This window comes from Streptopelia decaocto (assembly GCF_964273445.1).
Source record: "Streptopelia decaocto genome assembly, chromosome: 1".
Taxonomy (NCBI): domain Eukaryota; kingdom Metazoa; phylum Chordata; class Aves; order Columbiformes; family Columbidae; genus Streptopelia; species Streptopelia decaocto.
The window spans coordinates 66,605,672-66,621,948 of record NC_138663.1 but is presented as its reverse complement, the minus strand read 5'-3'; the positions used below and the strand labels follow the sequence as shown (position 1 = coordinate 66,621,948).

Here is a 16,277-nt window from a genome sequence, read left to right as displayed (position 1 = left end):
AGGCCTTGGAGGTGGAGACCTCCTGACTCACTGATGAAGGTGGAACATGTTGGGCCTTCCTGTTTCCTTCTTTTAGTCCCATTTTCCTGTCTCACCCCTCCAACACCAGGAGGTGACCAGCTCCTCACCCTACCATTGCAGCCTCCACATTCATTCTAAAGCAAAGCCCCACTGCACTGGGCATCATTACCAAGCTCTCCCCTTCCTACCACCTGGCCTGAAACCATCCTGCAGCAGGACACTAGTCTCTCCTGGTGACTAGTCACTCAAGGTCCAGGAGGAAAGACAAAGAGGGGAAATAATCCATGGCTCAGAAGAAGAAAGAAGATGTCCAGCAGCTGAAAGCTCAGGAAGGGCTTAAAGAAGCTCTGCAATATGAGCAAAGCCTAATGGGAAAGGGAACTGCGATGAGGGAGGCAGTGGAGACATTACAGCAGCAAGAGCAGTAAAGCGTTGCTGTGAGGAATCATCAGGAGAAGGAGCAGTACCCAAGCTGGCACATGGGGCAGAGAAGGGCAAGAGTGACAGCAGTTCAAAGCTGGAGAGAAATGACAGGAAAAAAATAAGTCTGGAAAGAAAAGTACAAAACTGGGTTGAAAACAGCTGAGCAGAGGATCAGACGCAGGCAGAACAACTTCTTCCATCCAACAGAAAGAGTGGGGAAGGGTTGCTAGCCGGAAGCCAGCAAAGAGGTACCCAACCCTGTCCTATCTGGAGCGTGATACGTCAGACCCCCAGGAAACCACGCAGTTACTGCTGCCCCCAGGGCAGGAGAAGCCCCTCTGAGGACAAGCAGGGGCAGGTGAGCAGCACAGCCCTGCTCCAGCTCTCACAGGTTCTCGGTGGTGTTGAAGAGCAGCAGGGAGCTGAGGGAGCTGATGTTCCTGGGGAGGCTGCCAAGGCCTTCTTCTGCATCATCCTCCTGGTGAATTTTGGTGCTCACACACACAGGGAAGTACTTGAGCTTCTCCTGCAAGAAGACAGATAACAGGTGGTAAGACACTAAACGCACAGCTGCTGAGAGCTCTCTCCAGCCACCACAACGCTGGATGCACTGCAAGGTCTGGGAACCCTGCTGCTTCCTTTCCACCTCCCTCTGAGCAAGGAAGCACATGGACAACATTGCAACCCCACACTCCGGACAAACCTCAGCAGTTCAGACTCACAGCACGTGCTTTTGGTGCCATGGATAGCTCATATTGAACAGGTGTTGCTGTGGCAAGGATCAACCAAAATAAAACCACTCGGGCTCTATAGCCAGAGGCAGGGATCAAGCACCGCAATCTAAAAGGCATTTGTTACGGTGTCTCCAAATACTAGACATTTTCATGCAAGCAGAGTCCCCCAAACGTCTCTATTACCTCTGCTATTCTGCCTTCTGTTGGTGTTTTAAGAGATGCGATCCCACTGGTGGGGTATGCAGGGAAGGCAAGGAAAAAGAGGTTAGGAGAAAACAGAGCGCCTGCGCCAGGCAAGAGATCGGGCAGAAGGGAGTGCGCAGGGTGGAACGTGTGCCAGATGGTTTTGCAAAGCCTGAGGGATTTGCAGGAGTTTTCAACTCTAATGAACTGAAATCTCCTCTCTCTCAGTTCTAAAACTTCATGCATAATATATAGAGTTCCCTTTAGAAAAGGACTTATTACATCTGAACTGCTTGACTTTTATAGAACAGAGGAATTGCCATCCCAGATCAGACCAGTGTTCCAGCTAGCGTGACAGTGCCCACTGCCAGATGCTCAGAGGGATGAAGCTCAGTGCCTGCAGCAAGCTTTGCTGTCAAGGGACGAAAAGCTTCAGTTCCTGAACCCAGAGACAGCCTAGGATGGACAAATCTCCACTCCAGACCCCTCCCCATACCTTTCCTCAGCCCCTTCACATCTCCTGTTCTTCCTTCACAAACGAGGACAAGCAGCCTGGCAGCTCCGAGGTGGTAAGTGGCGGCAACACAAGAAACCAGAGCACTAACCAGGACAGTTTGTCATGTTAAATAACTGGCCACGCTCTTGTGGTTTGCTTCTGTGACCAGAAGATGATCCTGTCCACAGCTTCCTACTGCCTCTCTACTTCCAGCATCCCTGCTCCATCCCATTCTCTGAGCCCTCTTTCTCTCTCTGTACCTGTATGGGGGGCATGGAGACCACCGTTGTATCAGTTCTAAGACCACATCTCAGTGACATAAGCAGTTTCTGTGATTGAAATTTCAGGCTTGAATTCGGTAGCCAGAAATCCTGGGAAATGGCTTAGTCACAGCTCAGTTAATCCACTGAGAGTTTGTATGATGATCTGAGTCTATAAAATGCTACAAGAAAAGACATGGGAGGTTTTGATTTCACTTTTTTCCCCCCAAATAACTCGTTCCAAGTTGTGAAAAGTACACTGAAATAAACATCTTGAATTTTTACAGAAGCAAGTAGGCAAAAATACATAAATTGTTATTTAGAGACTGTGGAAGCAGATTCAAAAATAAAGATTCTTTTGATCATTAATATTCATTTCCCAATGTTTAATTTTTTAAGCATGAGGGAGTACTGACGTTTGTGCTAGAACTGTTCACACACACTTAGCCCTCAAGTCATATATATATTTTTTTAATTCTCTCTTTGTAGATTTCAATTAGCACTGGAAGACTCTGCGTCACTTTAAGGGCGTAGTGAGAAACCAACCATTACATACATTTACTTATCAGTCTCATCTAAGGCAGTTACAAAAGCACTGAGCATGAGTATGTGAGGCTCTACATAATCCTTTTAATTTAAATGCCACCAAAGTGCTAGTCTTACTTAAGTACCCAGATCTGTTTGGAAATTTAGAACAGCTACATACCATCAATAATATCCTGCAACTGTGAATTCCACAAGTTAACATGCCATTTAATAATTAGTTTTCTTATAGGGACATTAAGGCCTTAAGCCAAAGGTTCAGCAACCTCAATATATTGAAGTCATGGGGGGTACTTGAATGCTCAAACACCCCAACCTGGGGTTTGGCACCTGGCAGGATCACACCCCTAAGGATGCTGCATTTCTGGGCATTTCTCTTTCTAAGAGCCTACAGTCAAAAATACATAGTCACTTTGGTTCTTAAGTTTAATTAAGCACACAGTGTTGCAAAGGGAATTGGCATGATACACCAGAAACCCCATTTTCCCCATGCCAATAGAGTGCTGAGGCTACCTCAAAAAACACTTGAAGATGAGCAAGTGCCAAAAACCTTGTTTAACCTCCCCATGCCCAGGGTGGGCTCCGAGAAAGGCAGAATTCACAAGGACATGCCAAGTTACTGACATTTTTGAAGCCTATCAAGCTTACTCCAGCAGTGGACTGTAACTTTTGCTTGGACATCTTCCCAAGCCCATCTTCCCAGGCAGATCATGTCTCCCATCCTATATTCCAGCATCCTGAGGGGCACTTGCAGCACCCAGACACTGCTCCCACCACAAGGGCAGTGCCCGGTGCCTGAGAAGCCCCCAGGGCTGCAGCCAGCTCACTGCTGAACCCTATCTAGCTGCTACTACAGCAACGTGCAAAGCAAGTAGCTTCCCAGGCTTATCACAGGGACCTTGTTTCTGGCACTCCTATCCATCCGTGCTTACCTTACCAACCTAAACAGTGTCCTCTCAACAGCTGAGTTTTCACTTGCTTGGGGTGTGGAGAGGGAAAGGAGAATTTCCCAGGAGGGAAGCTTTTTAAAATAAACTGCAGAATCTCACATATTTCCAACTCAGCTGCTTTCCCCCAGAGCACAAAACCTAAACACCGAGCACAGGCTGCCACCACTTACCCTCAAACTGACACAAGCAGAGCTTGCTTTCCTGGTGGGCAGTTTGTGTGTGCATGCACGAGTGAAGTTAGCAAAGGCCACTGCGACCGCTCGCAGCAAAGAGGCCCTCATTAGAAGTGAAAACAGGCAGCGAGCCTCTGCTGAAAGCCCTGAATAATTGAGGAGGGCACAAATGCAAACATCAGACTTCCCTCTGTCACATCTCATTACTGCAAGGCATGTCCACGGTCTGTGCTCAGCTATGGCCAAGAAGGTTCTGTCCCCCTGGAACATGGTCAGATCTCGGCCACAGCGAGTCCTGCTCTGTATGGCAGCTGCTCCTGGAGCAGGCCCCTCCATTGTCCATCGGCTGGCAGCCACTTGCCAGCACAGTCGCATCCCCATGGCCCCCAGAAGAGCTGCAGGAGCCAGGGCATGCGTGAGCTTGGCAGGGGTAACAAGACTGACACATGAAGTAGGGTCGGCAACTCCAGAGAAAGACCAACAACCCCAAGGGAGGATCAAAAGATGGGTTGCAGGAGGTGAAGAAAAAATGCAAACATCCCTCGGGGCCTGCAACAAAATCCCTGTGGTGGCAGCAGCCTTGGCACGAAGAGCAGAACATGGCAATGGTACTGAGACTACCTGGGACAGAGAAGAGGTTGCACTGCGGGCAGATGGCCAGGGCAGCAGGGAAGGACACGCAGAGCCTGCTGGAGCCAGCGGGCCAGTTGGATGGACACACTGTTGGCTCTTTGCAGGACACCACTGTTTTACCTCTTCTCAATCTCCTCCCTGTGTGAGAGGGCACCAGCCATTCAGGGTGGGAGAGCAACTCCCCTGCCCACTCACCACCTACCTCTGCTCCCAAAACACGCTCTCACGGGCTGGGGCCATCAGCCAGACACCATGGCCATCATCGACCTCACCTGGCCAGCCAGCAGCAGGTCCTACATGGCTCTGCCCTGAGCTACTACCAGGGCTCAAAAAAAGCACAAACCCTGCTCGAGCTTGCCAGTTGCCCCTTTGGCCAGCAACCCCGCTTCCCTGGCCTGGCTGAAATATTCATAGCTACCTCACTGTGTGAGGTCTCAACTCCATTAAAACTCAGGAAAGTTTAGCATGATAAATTATTCAGTGCCAGCTTTATTTTTGGGCCAATGCATGCAAGGATGAGGAATGAAGTCTCTTTAGGGGTGGAGAGCAGGGAAGTTGTCAGGTTCATCCTTAACCCACTAGGAAAAGCACATCTGCTACTCCTGGCACAGCACACACACAGCAACTTTTAAACCTTAAACACAGCAACTCTTCCTCCTCTCCTCCCAACCCAGGGGTGTTGACTGAAATTGTTGGTGACTCCTTTGGTAGCATTTCCTGCCAAACCCACCACTTCTCAGACCTCCCTAAGAAACTCCTCTCTGCCACTCAATCCACAGGCTAAAGGGGAACTCAATACTTCAGCATGTCCTTCAACACCACCAGCTGCAGGCATCTGTGCTATGGGCACAGCTGGAAGTCCCAGCTGTGCAGGATACTGATAGATTCAGCCTCTCTCTAAGGAGCTTGCAACCTACAATAGCTCACAAGGCAAAGAAAAAACAAAGCACACACCAAAAAAAAATGTAAGGAAGCAAAATTATTTCTCCCTTCCCCTCAAAACTTAGCTGGGAATGAGGGAGGGACAATACCCAAGCGCAATGCCTTCCTGGGACAGAAAAATGCTCTAATGACTTCTTTTTCTCCTGACACATTCACAAGCACTTATACTTTTCCATTCTCACCATTGCCTACATTAGAGCCTTCAGAAACTATTTTTCAAACCATTATGATCCTGTTCCCAGCTGCCTTGTTATGCACAGCCAAAGCAGCACCCGCCCACACAGCTGCAGGAAGCAGCGGCGTATCAGGACATGGAACCACTGGGGAGAGTAGGCAGCTGAGCCACCCACGGCACCCAACCACCATGCCAAGGTCTGGTACTGACACTGCCCCCTCAAACGGGCAGCTCCGCAAGCTTCCCAGCCTGATCTCACATGCCCCCACCAACAGGCCAAGCTGGAAAGATGCTCTGCTCCCTGCCTATATACTCAAGCCCTCATCTTCCTCATCAAAGAGACTAACAGCCTCACAGCTTTTCTTGGCTTGTTCATCTCAAGGTGTGTTCTCCTCCTCCTTACCTGCAGAGCTTTCTCATCCAGCACTCGGTGTTTGCTTTGAATCTTGTGTCTTGGCCATTTCTGTTTAGCTGGGTCTTCTGCACCAGCAAAAATTGAACTGTACTCCTGCAGTCGTTCAGGGGCTGGATACTTGGCACTGGAAAATACCTGTGGAGAGACAGGGAGGGACTGAAAAAAACCAAGTAAGTAATCCTACACTACAGAAACACATGGAGCGGAGTAAACACGCAATCTGTGTTGCTGTGGGGAATGGACAGCCTTGGAGTCAACAGGTTCCTCAGGGCTACCTGCACAGATTCAGTCGCGCATGGGCTGTCACTTCAGAAAGTAAAAGTGCCAGAACTTCTCTCTATATATAAGTACGAGGATATTATAGGCTTCCACTGGCTGGAGAAGAATTTGAAACACTGTATTAAACAGAGGAAGAACAAGGAAAGAAGAGTTTTCACGAGTTTTACATGACGCAACAAGATTAAAATTTAGTAAGGGGAGGCTCTCTAAAAGAGCTTGTGAACCTGAAATGAGAGGATATTGGGCTCTGCTCAGCACATGCCTTTTCTCTTTCTCATGGGGAAGGTGGAGCAGCAATTTATAAAGGTCTCATAAGGCCAGGAGCTGTGGGGCTAACTGGTCTAAAAATCATTAACTGTCCAAGTCAGGAAGCAGCTTCTCATCACAACCCTGCTCAGCAGCAAGGCACGGAGAGGTGAGCAGGCAGCAGCTGCGGCAGTCAAACACCTCTTCTTCTCCAGAGCTTACATAAAGAGTAAAGTGAGAAGGTGGAAGGGAGAAGGGAGGCCATGCAGTCTTCAGTGAAGTCTTACCTTAATAGCCTTCTTGCTGCCCTTTATCTTCTCAATCTTCGCTTGGGCAAGCGTGACTCTCTCACCGATTGCCTGAAGCTGTGCCCGGCTGGCCTCCACCCGCTGAGAGATCCTAGGAGGCAAGAACTTTTCTTGAGGTGAAGAATCCAGAGGCAGAGATTTTTTTTAGCAACAGCCAGTGCCCCGGTCCTCAGGGAAGGGCGTGAACCTCAGTGGACTGGACTGTTTCATACAGTAAAACAGTGCTGAGATATGCTTGTCTCAGTCCTATTGAGAGTGTTATGTACTCTGATATGAAGGCAAGTCTAGTCGATGACCCACAGCACAACGTTCCTGCAGCTGTTTGAGGCACAGCACAGAAAGATGGAGAACTGTGGCTTTTTTGCAACACCAGTTATCAACTGCCAACATATTTTTAATAAAAGTGACCTGTTAAAAATTAAAGGTAACACATGCCAGGGAGCAGACTTCAGGACTCACAAGGCTTATCCTGTCCTCTACTATACCAACAGTTTGTTGCACGACTTCTTCCATGTTCCTTCGCAGCTTTGCGATTTGGTTTGCACATCAGGAGTGGGAGATGAGCAAAACTGAACCTTGTCTCCCTCTCAGAATTATTCTCCATTTCCCCATCCTTTTATTTTAAATACAGCCTAACAGCTTGTATTTCGTACCAATACTAAGTACAAACCTGTCCATGATTTCCTTCCCACATCCTCCCTCCGTCTCAGTGGAGTAAGTCCACATAACTTACACACTTGATAGATTCTCAGAGTAGTTTCTGTTGTTACTTTCAGTGTGCATTTCCTAGCACCTGTCTGCAACAAATTTCACGTGTCACAGGGCTGCCTTGTTTTCTTAAAGTGTGAGATGCCTCTGAAGGACCTAAGTCTTCCCTAACTGCTCTCCCCTGAAAGTCTTCCCACCTCACAGTTCACCTCTTTTCTAGATGTTTCATAATTGTATTGATTGACACTATTTCCAGCACTGCTCCTGGGGGCAATCTGACTATTTTTACTTCTTTCAAAGCTGAAAAAAGTGGTCATTTATTTCTGCTTTGCCTCTCTCCCTCAAATCAATGATGCAATTTTCCCTCTCACTTATGAGTAGACCCCTCTCCTAGAAGAGCTCAACAAAGCCTTCCTGAAGTTCCAAATAAAAACAAGGTATCAACTGCCTTTTAGCCAGTACCCTGCTGACTTCCAGACACAACTCTCAGGGGCTGACCAGGCACATGATCCTCTTCCAGAAGGAAATGTTAAGCAAATGGTTATGCAAGCTCAGGCCTGGAAACCAGTAACCTTTCTCCTCATTTCAACTCCACAAATGTCAGTGGGCAAGTGCTACCCTCACTCCTTTTCCTGCCCCATATCATCCCCACTGCTTCACCAGGTATCCCCTGATCCTCTCCCTTCCCACGCTTGCTCTTTTGCTGGCTGTGAGGAAGCAAAGGAGGATCTGAGGAATGCCAGTTATAGAATCATAGAAGAGTCTGGGTTGGAAGAAACCTATCCTTGCTTTTCACCCTTAATCACTTCAATTTTAACATTAATCTTCTAAGACTCCCAGTTCAGAAGAGGAACAGTGCCACAACTCCCTTTACATCCCCACCAAACACAGGCAGTGAACTGGCTGTTACAAAGTGCTTCTTGGTGCTACTGTACTAACGCCTCCTGTAGTGCATAGACAGCATCAGGGAAAGAACAGAAAGCAAAGCACCCTTCAGCTCACAGCGCTGCATGCATCTTTCTCATTTAAGGTTTGCTGGATCCTCTCTGAAAAACGAGGCATCCCTAGAAACAGAGCATGACCAGCAAATACTGTGCCCTAGCTCCAACAGCAGTGGTGCATCCAGAAGAGAAGGAGGGAAGATGTAGAATCATTTTGGTTGGAAAAGACCTTTAAGATCATTGAGTCCAACCATTAACCTAGCACTGGCAAGTCCAACTCTAAACCATGTCCCTTAGAACCTCATCTATGCCTCTTTTAAACACCTCCAGGGATGGTGACTCCACCACTTCCCTGGGCAGCCTGTTCCAATGCTTGACAACCCTTTCCGTGAAGAATTTTTCCCTAAAATCCCATCTAAACCTCCCCTAGCGCAACTTGAGGCTATTTCTTCTTGTCCTATCACTCGTTACTTGGGAGAAGAGACCAACACACTCCATGCTACGTTTATAGCTTCATCCATCCCTACTGCCTACCAAATAAAACCAAGAGCGATTACCTTCACCCACAGAAGGACAGTAGCAGGCGGATGGCCGGCTCCCAGCACAAGCTGGGGAAGTTGTCCAGTGCCAGCTCAGGTGTTTGAAACCACGATGGCTCTTCTCTGAGGCACCCTGTGCTTTCTCCTGTGATCTCCTCCTCTAGGATTTGATAGGCCAAATCCCACTGACCTTAGGAGATCTGCCAAAAACCTTCACCTGAGATGGCACAGACGCAGGCCCACAACACAGAAGGAATACACATCAGTCTGCAGAATTAATTTATTTCTTGCTGAGCAAAATAACTATGAAAAAAATTATTAAGCCCCCTCAATCCAACTGATCCAAATTCCATCACATGTACAGGCTCCTAAAAGTGCATGACTGTTATGCATGTACAATTCAAGATACAGCTGCATGTGTTAGCTGAAAGGGACAATACACCATATTGATACATAAATAATACATGGAAAAAGCCCCTCAAGTTCAAGTGCCCTCCATCAACACTAGTATTTCTAGTGCTGTGGAAACTGAACTTACTCCAAGAAGTCAACCTGATGTTTGTAAAGAAAGGGAAACACAAAGGGATGGAGAGGGCCGTTGCCAAGGATTTCAGGGACAAACTGTTTGAAGCAAGCTGGCATTCAGACCTTAACCTCCACTTAAGAAGGACTGTGTTACTGAAGGGCATTTGTTTGAAAAGCAATTACAATCAGGACAGGAAGGGTAAGTGTTAATAATAAAATGGCCCTTTACTGCCCCTCAGAACCTTTTGCTCATCCAGCCAAAAACACTATCAGCATCTGAACCTACCCCGTGCTTACCCTATTAGTCATTGCTGTGTTGTTTTGCTCTCAGTGCTCTTTTCTGCTTGAGAAACCCCTTTAGTTAGATTCAATGTGACTCTGGAGTTGCAAAGAAGCAGGAGGCACAGCGCAGCAGCCCCTCCCTTTGGGCAGGATCCATGCTTGGGGACAAGCTAAAAAGGGCCTGCAGAAGAAAGGAGAATATATCACCTGCCTTCAAACCCTGGGCACTGAGCCAAACCAGCGTTCCCCTCCCCAGGCTTTTCTTCGGGGAAGTAATACATGTGGCAGATTAAATCTATCTAGTGGATTATCTCTTAATCCATACAGGCTTTTATTTTTGATCTAAGCAGATATTAAAGCCAATCTTTCAGCTGCTTTGATTCAAGCTTTCACATTCTCTGGTCCCTCTGAAATCTTTTTGCAGTCAAGCCCCCTGCACCTCACTCCCAGCTTAGATCTCCTTTCTCCTAAAGCCCTCATCCTGCTGCCTTGAGCTCCTCTCCAATTTACAGGCATTTCTCCCCAATACCCACAGCAGGTCCCAGGAATACTGCCTCCCACCTCACCACCAGCCTCGCTGGCCCCATATCCTCTGTCCCATCTGCAGCCATGGAGGCATCACTTCCCATTATTTCCTTATAACTCCTTTGATAAATCTCACATTCGGGCAGCTACTCAAAGATCTCCTCTGCTGTGTCTGCTCATGGGGGAAAAAATACTGTTCTCTTACTCCCACAGGAAAAGGATTTGAGGCATTTGGAATCTGGCATGCAGGACACTGGATGATGCCTGTCAGTTGTCAGCACTGGCAATAATACTAAATTTCTATGAGGGTCTCCAAGCACACCACAATGCCAGAAAAGAACTGTGATTTTTATCATCTATATTTGCTACGGATCAGACAGCATCAGAAAAAAAGTTTAAAATCGGAGCAGACTTAAAGACAGGCTGGCAGATTCCCAAAAAGGCAGTTGAGCAAGACAGAATTCAGCTGGAAGGAAGCATCGCAGAAGCAGGAGACCCTTTGCTGTCCACGTACACATCACCCAAAAAGTGACAGGGATGACAAAACTGGGGAAGTGGGAGAGAGAAGAGACAAGCTCCACACCAAGGTGAATGAGAAAAGCGAGGCAGCAGAGGCTGGGAACAAACCTCTCCAGAATACCAAAGAACTTCAATTTCATATCTGAAGTACAAAAGTTAAGCGATCAACCAAGGAGAAAGAACATTACGGAGCAGAATGAGAAATGAAGTTGCACAGGAGGATAAGGCAGACAAAGTATTAAATGATTTTTTTCCTTAAATAAGGACTGCACACATCACAGCAAGACAGGCTTCTTGTCTCCTCCCAGCCCAGGCTCCAACCCTGAGAGATAGCACAGGGATGCTTGACATTGCTGTTCTAAAATTCAGTGTACACATCATAAAGTTCTTCTATAAAACCTGGGCTTTTTGCCTAAAAGTCAAGCTGCCCTTTTTTTTTTTTTTCTGACAATGCATGCTTTTATTAAATTTCTCCCTTACTGCAGGAGGAATGAATTAGAAGGGATGGAGTTTATGGTTCTTGTATTTTATTACATCCCTGGACTCTCCAGGTGGCTGATGCTGATGCAGGGTAGCAAGGAAAGATAACAGTGCTGGCTGCCATTCATCCTTCCACAGCACCAGTGCCAAAACTGGCGAGATACCACTACTGATGAATGACATACCACTAGACCTCTAGGACAAGTTTCAGTAGGTTTCTAGAAGTGAGAGAACCACTGGTGAGGTGAGGACAGACTACTTCCCCGGGGAGACATCATCCTATGATGAAGGCAGAAGAAGGTGGTGCTGAGGGAATGAAATGTCCACCTTTTTTCTCAGGCTACTGAACTCCTTCCTCACCCACTTCTTTCATGAGCCCTACAGGCACATGCTCTCTTCTTACTTGTATGCTACAGAGAATAAGAAAATCTCAAACTTGAAAAAGTTTTAATTTGCCTAAGAATCTTCTTGAAAAAAAGGCCATGGGCTTTTATGGCTCCTCAGGCTGCTGAAGTGATGGGGAAACATCAATGCTAACCCATAATTCAGGGCTTTGATGCACAATCCACTAGACTGAAGCACGGCTAGAAAGCCAGGCTCAAATTTCTGAGCGTGTTCTGGCTGGCTAACAAAGGATAGTGCGTTATGAGGCACCAGAGCATGCTTTACAACAGCCCAACAGCACATGGATGTTCCTGCACACTGCAGTGGGCCAGCTTGGAGTTCAGCAGCAATGACATGACCAGCAACAGTCAGAAATGGACTGTGAGAAACCTGAGCCCTACCCTCCCCACTCCCACACAGCACCTCTGCCCCAGCAACACCACAGGACCGAGATGGAGAGAGCAAAGAAAAGGCTGCCGAGACATTTATGGTTTACTGCGACCCAAGGAAGCATTAAAAGCCAGTTCACAATGCCAAATCCCCTCAAAAGTTTGAAAGGCAAAATGCCAAAACACATGCTTTTATGAAAAGCCAAATACATTCAGCCACTCAAAGAAAGATCAACTTGTTTGCTTTCTGCTCTTCTCTCTCCTTCATATTTAAGCAGTTTTTAAAGTCTTCCTTCACGTCTGAGTAAGTGTAATCAGAAACTGTCATCACACACCATCTCTGACAGAAAGAAATCCCAAGTGAGGCGGTGTAATCAACGTTCCTTCCTCCATTAAGGGTTTGGGTATTATACTAATTAATGTTTATCGCACTTTGATTGCTCCTTGAGCCTGATTTGCAGATGTTTCAGCATTCGCATATTGCCTTGCTCCTGTGATGCCAAACGGCTTTTCAGATTGGAGGGTGATCAAGGTTGCCAGGTTATCCTCAGCAGGATCTGGCATACATCAAACTCCACAGGTCATGTTCTCCCACACAAATAATTTCATTTTGATTTTTAATCTCTCATTTCACAAGGTGCTCCTGCTACTGTGAATTAAGTTTATGTAAAACTGGAAACTTAGAATTTTGATCTATTGACACGGCAACCCTCCTCCTCCTTTCCCTGAAGCCTTTTCTCCCCAGAAAAGCAACTTATTTTTCTTTGCTCCTTTTTTTTTTTCCTGAAGTCACAAACAAGTTCTTCTTTAACCTTCCAGCCTTTTTACTTGCCTTCTACCACTGACTGATCTGAAAGGGGCCAGGCTTTCATTTTTTTAGAAGAAATATATACTAAGTAGAAAGTCTGTGTTTGCAAATAAATTACACAAAGAGATATTCTATTTAATCTATACAGGTTACTTTTGGTCAAACTACTTCTCCATTAATAGTGTTAAGATATATAAACACAACAGGTTCTACCATCACAGTAACTTTTGGGAAGGATCCCTGAAAGAAGTAATGGGAAAAAAGTGGTTCTTCTACCAGTACTGTGGGAGTTTCAGAGGTGGCCTTTTGAGTTCCTCCCCTGGCAGTGTAGGGGCAGATACTGAAGAAAACTAAGGAGCTGCTTCCCAGAGCAGCGGTCACAGGAATAGTCTTGAGATATTAGGCAGCAGACGCTGTAAGTACTAGTAGCTGGTTTGTTATCTATATAGTTTTCACTCATCCTTGTAAAATTTTGACAAATATTACTCACTGAAGTGCAATATTCTAGTAGGAGCTTTAAGTGTTCCACCCCCCTGCCCCCGTTGTTTTTATAGTCACTATTGAAAGGAAGGCTAATCCTGTTTGGGCAGAATTTTATGAGGCTGTCAGAAGTAAAATTTGTTTCCATGTTGCTTGAAGTTGTGGATCATATCTGGCAGATAGCCTCAGAAGGTGTTTTGGCACCTTGTAACATCAAATTAATCAACTGTGTACACAAACATTAAGTTTCTCTTTCTCCCATCCAAAGCCCATTTCTTAGAATAGCCAAAGATATTCCTCCCTGTCCCCATAGAAGGGAAAATGTATATCACCACAGAGAGTCACAGGAAACCTAAGTAATGGAGAAATGCCCAGGTGACCCTGCAGTGAACGATATCTGGAGGTAGGGACAACTAAAACCTTTAAAAGGTCTCAGATTCCTCTGGATCCCTGAGTGTAGAAGAAACTCCTTCTCATTTAGGCACTGTGTCTGATTCTAAAAAAAAACCAAAAAACTGTTATGCAATTTACTCTTAACCAACATCACGCTTCACATTTCCTGTCAGCAGGAGTCACAGGAGACAGATCAGCCTGGGTTTAAAGGTCTCCCAGGTGGGGTTGCAAGAGAAAAGAGCATGAGGCACCAGCCAAAACTAACACTTCTGCTTAGCTTCACCTGAAGGTAGGAACAGCAGGAGACCAACACCGACAAGTCCACAGCAGCCTCCCCAGCCCTTTCAGCCTTTGGCTCACTTGAGCCAAAGATGCCTTGATAATACAGGAAGGGTGAAATTTGCAGAGCCTTCCTCCCCACTGGTAAGGCAGTCCACATCATAGAATCCTAGCATTGTAGAATAGTTTGGGTTGGAAGGGACCTTCAAATGTCATCTAGTCCAACCCCCTGCCATGAGCAGGGACAACTTCAACTAGATCAGGTTGTTCAGAGCCCCAGCCAGCCCGGTCTTGAATGTCTCCAGGGATGGGGCATCTACCACCTCTCTGGGCAACCTGGGCCAGTGTTTCACCACTCTTAATGTAGAGAATTTCTTCCTCATGTCTATCCTGAATCTCCCCTCCTTTAGTTTAAAACCATTACCCCTTGTCCTATCGCAACAGGCCCTGCTAAAAAGTCTGTTGCCATCTTTCTTGTAGGCCCCTTTTAAGTACTGAAAGGCCACAATAAGGTCTCCCTGGAGCCTTCTCCAGGCTGAACAACCCCAGCTCCCTCGGTCTGCTCTCACAGGAGAGCTGTTCCATCCCTCCGATCATTTTTGTGGCCTCCTCTGGAGGTCCATGCCTTTCTTGTGCTGAGGGCTCCGGATCTGGATGCAGGACTCCACAGGGGGTCTCACCAGAGTGAAGCAGAGGGGTGGAATCACCTCCTGCTGGCCACGCTGCTTGTGTTGCAGCCCAAGATATGATGGGCCTTCTGGGCTGCAAGCGCACATTGCCAGCTCACGACCATGCTGAAGAACAAGAGGACAGCATGGTTTATATGAGAAGATCAGGAAGCTCCTCTTTATTCCCAGCTTTCTCCCTTACCTTCCAAGTGGTTTTAAAGCAGTTTTCTTGACCAAGGCAAGCAGCACCCCATTGTGCTTGTGTGACAAGAACTGATTTAGTGAACATCTCTAAAGGTTCTACTACAGGGCTTGCCCTAATGTAATCCTGAATGTACGGCGTAAGCTGAGCTCCCACTCAGTCATTGGGATGGAGGCTTTTTATATCAATATGGCACACAGCACAAATGCTGCTCCTAGTCTGTTTATCTCCACTGCCAAAACAGTCATTGTCACTAAGAACAAGAATGCTGATCAAAACATGCCTCCAGAGCGGAAAATTATTCCTTGTGATACAAGTTCAAATCTAATCAATCTCCGAGAAAAGCATTGCTTTCCTTTGTTTTTAATCTAGTATCATTAGAACTTCATAGTTTTTCACCCAAAGATCTCCAAGTAATTTCTGAGCGTTAATTAAGTCTCAGCTGCTTGTGACACCAAGAATGGAATTGTTTGTCCCCTGTGACAAAGGAAATCTGGGGAAATTCATAGTGTAGTCCCAGTAGACCAGATTTTCAGTTCGTCATTTACTAATTTGAACAATTTTTGCTTTAATTCACAGGAGCTGACATATACATTTCCACAGTTGGATAATTTTCAGTTTTACTGAGTTTAAGACCACCTGTGCAAGTACTTCTACCCTCTTCAGTGCCTCCCCATTGCCAAGTCAGTAACGCTGCTGCTCTCTAGAATAAACTACAGCCACCAAGCACTGATACAAAACACTGACCATTCTCTCCATCACCACTTCTTACTCTGGATCCAAAATATACCCTCTCCCCACATTTAAGACACAAGTTCGAAGGTAAAGGTTTTTGTATTGGCTTTTCCCCACTTCCCAGCAGCTGATGGCAAGCACATGGAATTTGACTTGCATGTCACAAGTTGAACCCTTTGGACCTCTTTTCAATAACAGATACTTAAGAGCCATATTTACAAGCTAGTAACCACACAATGGTCACCAACTAAAATCTGTTGCTATAAAAATCACTGTCCTGCACACATGAGAATGAAAGCCTACCCAAGAAAAAGGACTTGCTACCATAAAGCAGTCTGTTTCATCAGCTGTGAAGCCCTCAAAGGCATCTGCACTTCATCTCTTCTTCCTGTAACTCTCAGTTCCTTTCTGACTTCCACCACGTAATAAGGATCTGTCCCTGTGATCCTTCTTCACTTTGTCCTGATCTATTGAGGTTGTCATCAGATACTAGGTAAATGACGTAACTAGCTTTTGAAGGATGACTTGGAGTATCCAGGTCATTTTATTTTGTTCTCAATACTCTGTTGCTGCTCATCATATTTACTGCAGCAATCACTGTACTTTCCACAGCTTACAACTCAATCAAATTTATTCTAT

General features: G+C 46.3%; 1 protein-coding gene and 1 long non-coding RNA gene across 9 annotated transcripts in view; one reads left to right on the top strand and one right to left on the bottom strand.

Moving 5' to 3' along the window:
- Positions 1-16,277, bottom strand: part of WASHC1 (WASH complex subunit 1) — a gene marked incomplete at its 5' end in the record, with an annotated part of 46,411 nt that overhangs the window by 5,557 nt on the left and 24,577 nt on the right. For all 8 annotated transcript variants that reach the window (XM_082062752.1, XM_082062749.1, XM_082062748.1 and 5 more), the window contains 3 exons: positions 834-970; positions 5,937-6,083; positions 6,761-6,872. In XM_082062752.1, coding sequence (XP_081918878.1) covers positions 834-970; positions 5,937-6,083; positions 6,761-6,872 — 396 coding nt within the window. The remainder of the gene's footprint in view (positions 1-833; positions 971-5,936; positions 6,084-6,760; positions 6,873-16,277) is intronic.
- LOC309444761 overlaps positions 1,607-16,277 on the top strand; it is a 28,994-nt gene continuing 14,323 nt past the window's right edge. The window contains exon 1 of the long non-coding RNA XR_014185154.1: positions 1,607-1,930. This is a non-coding gene — a long non-coding RNA (uncharacterized lncRNA). The remainder of the gene's footprint in view (positions 1,931-16,277) is intronic.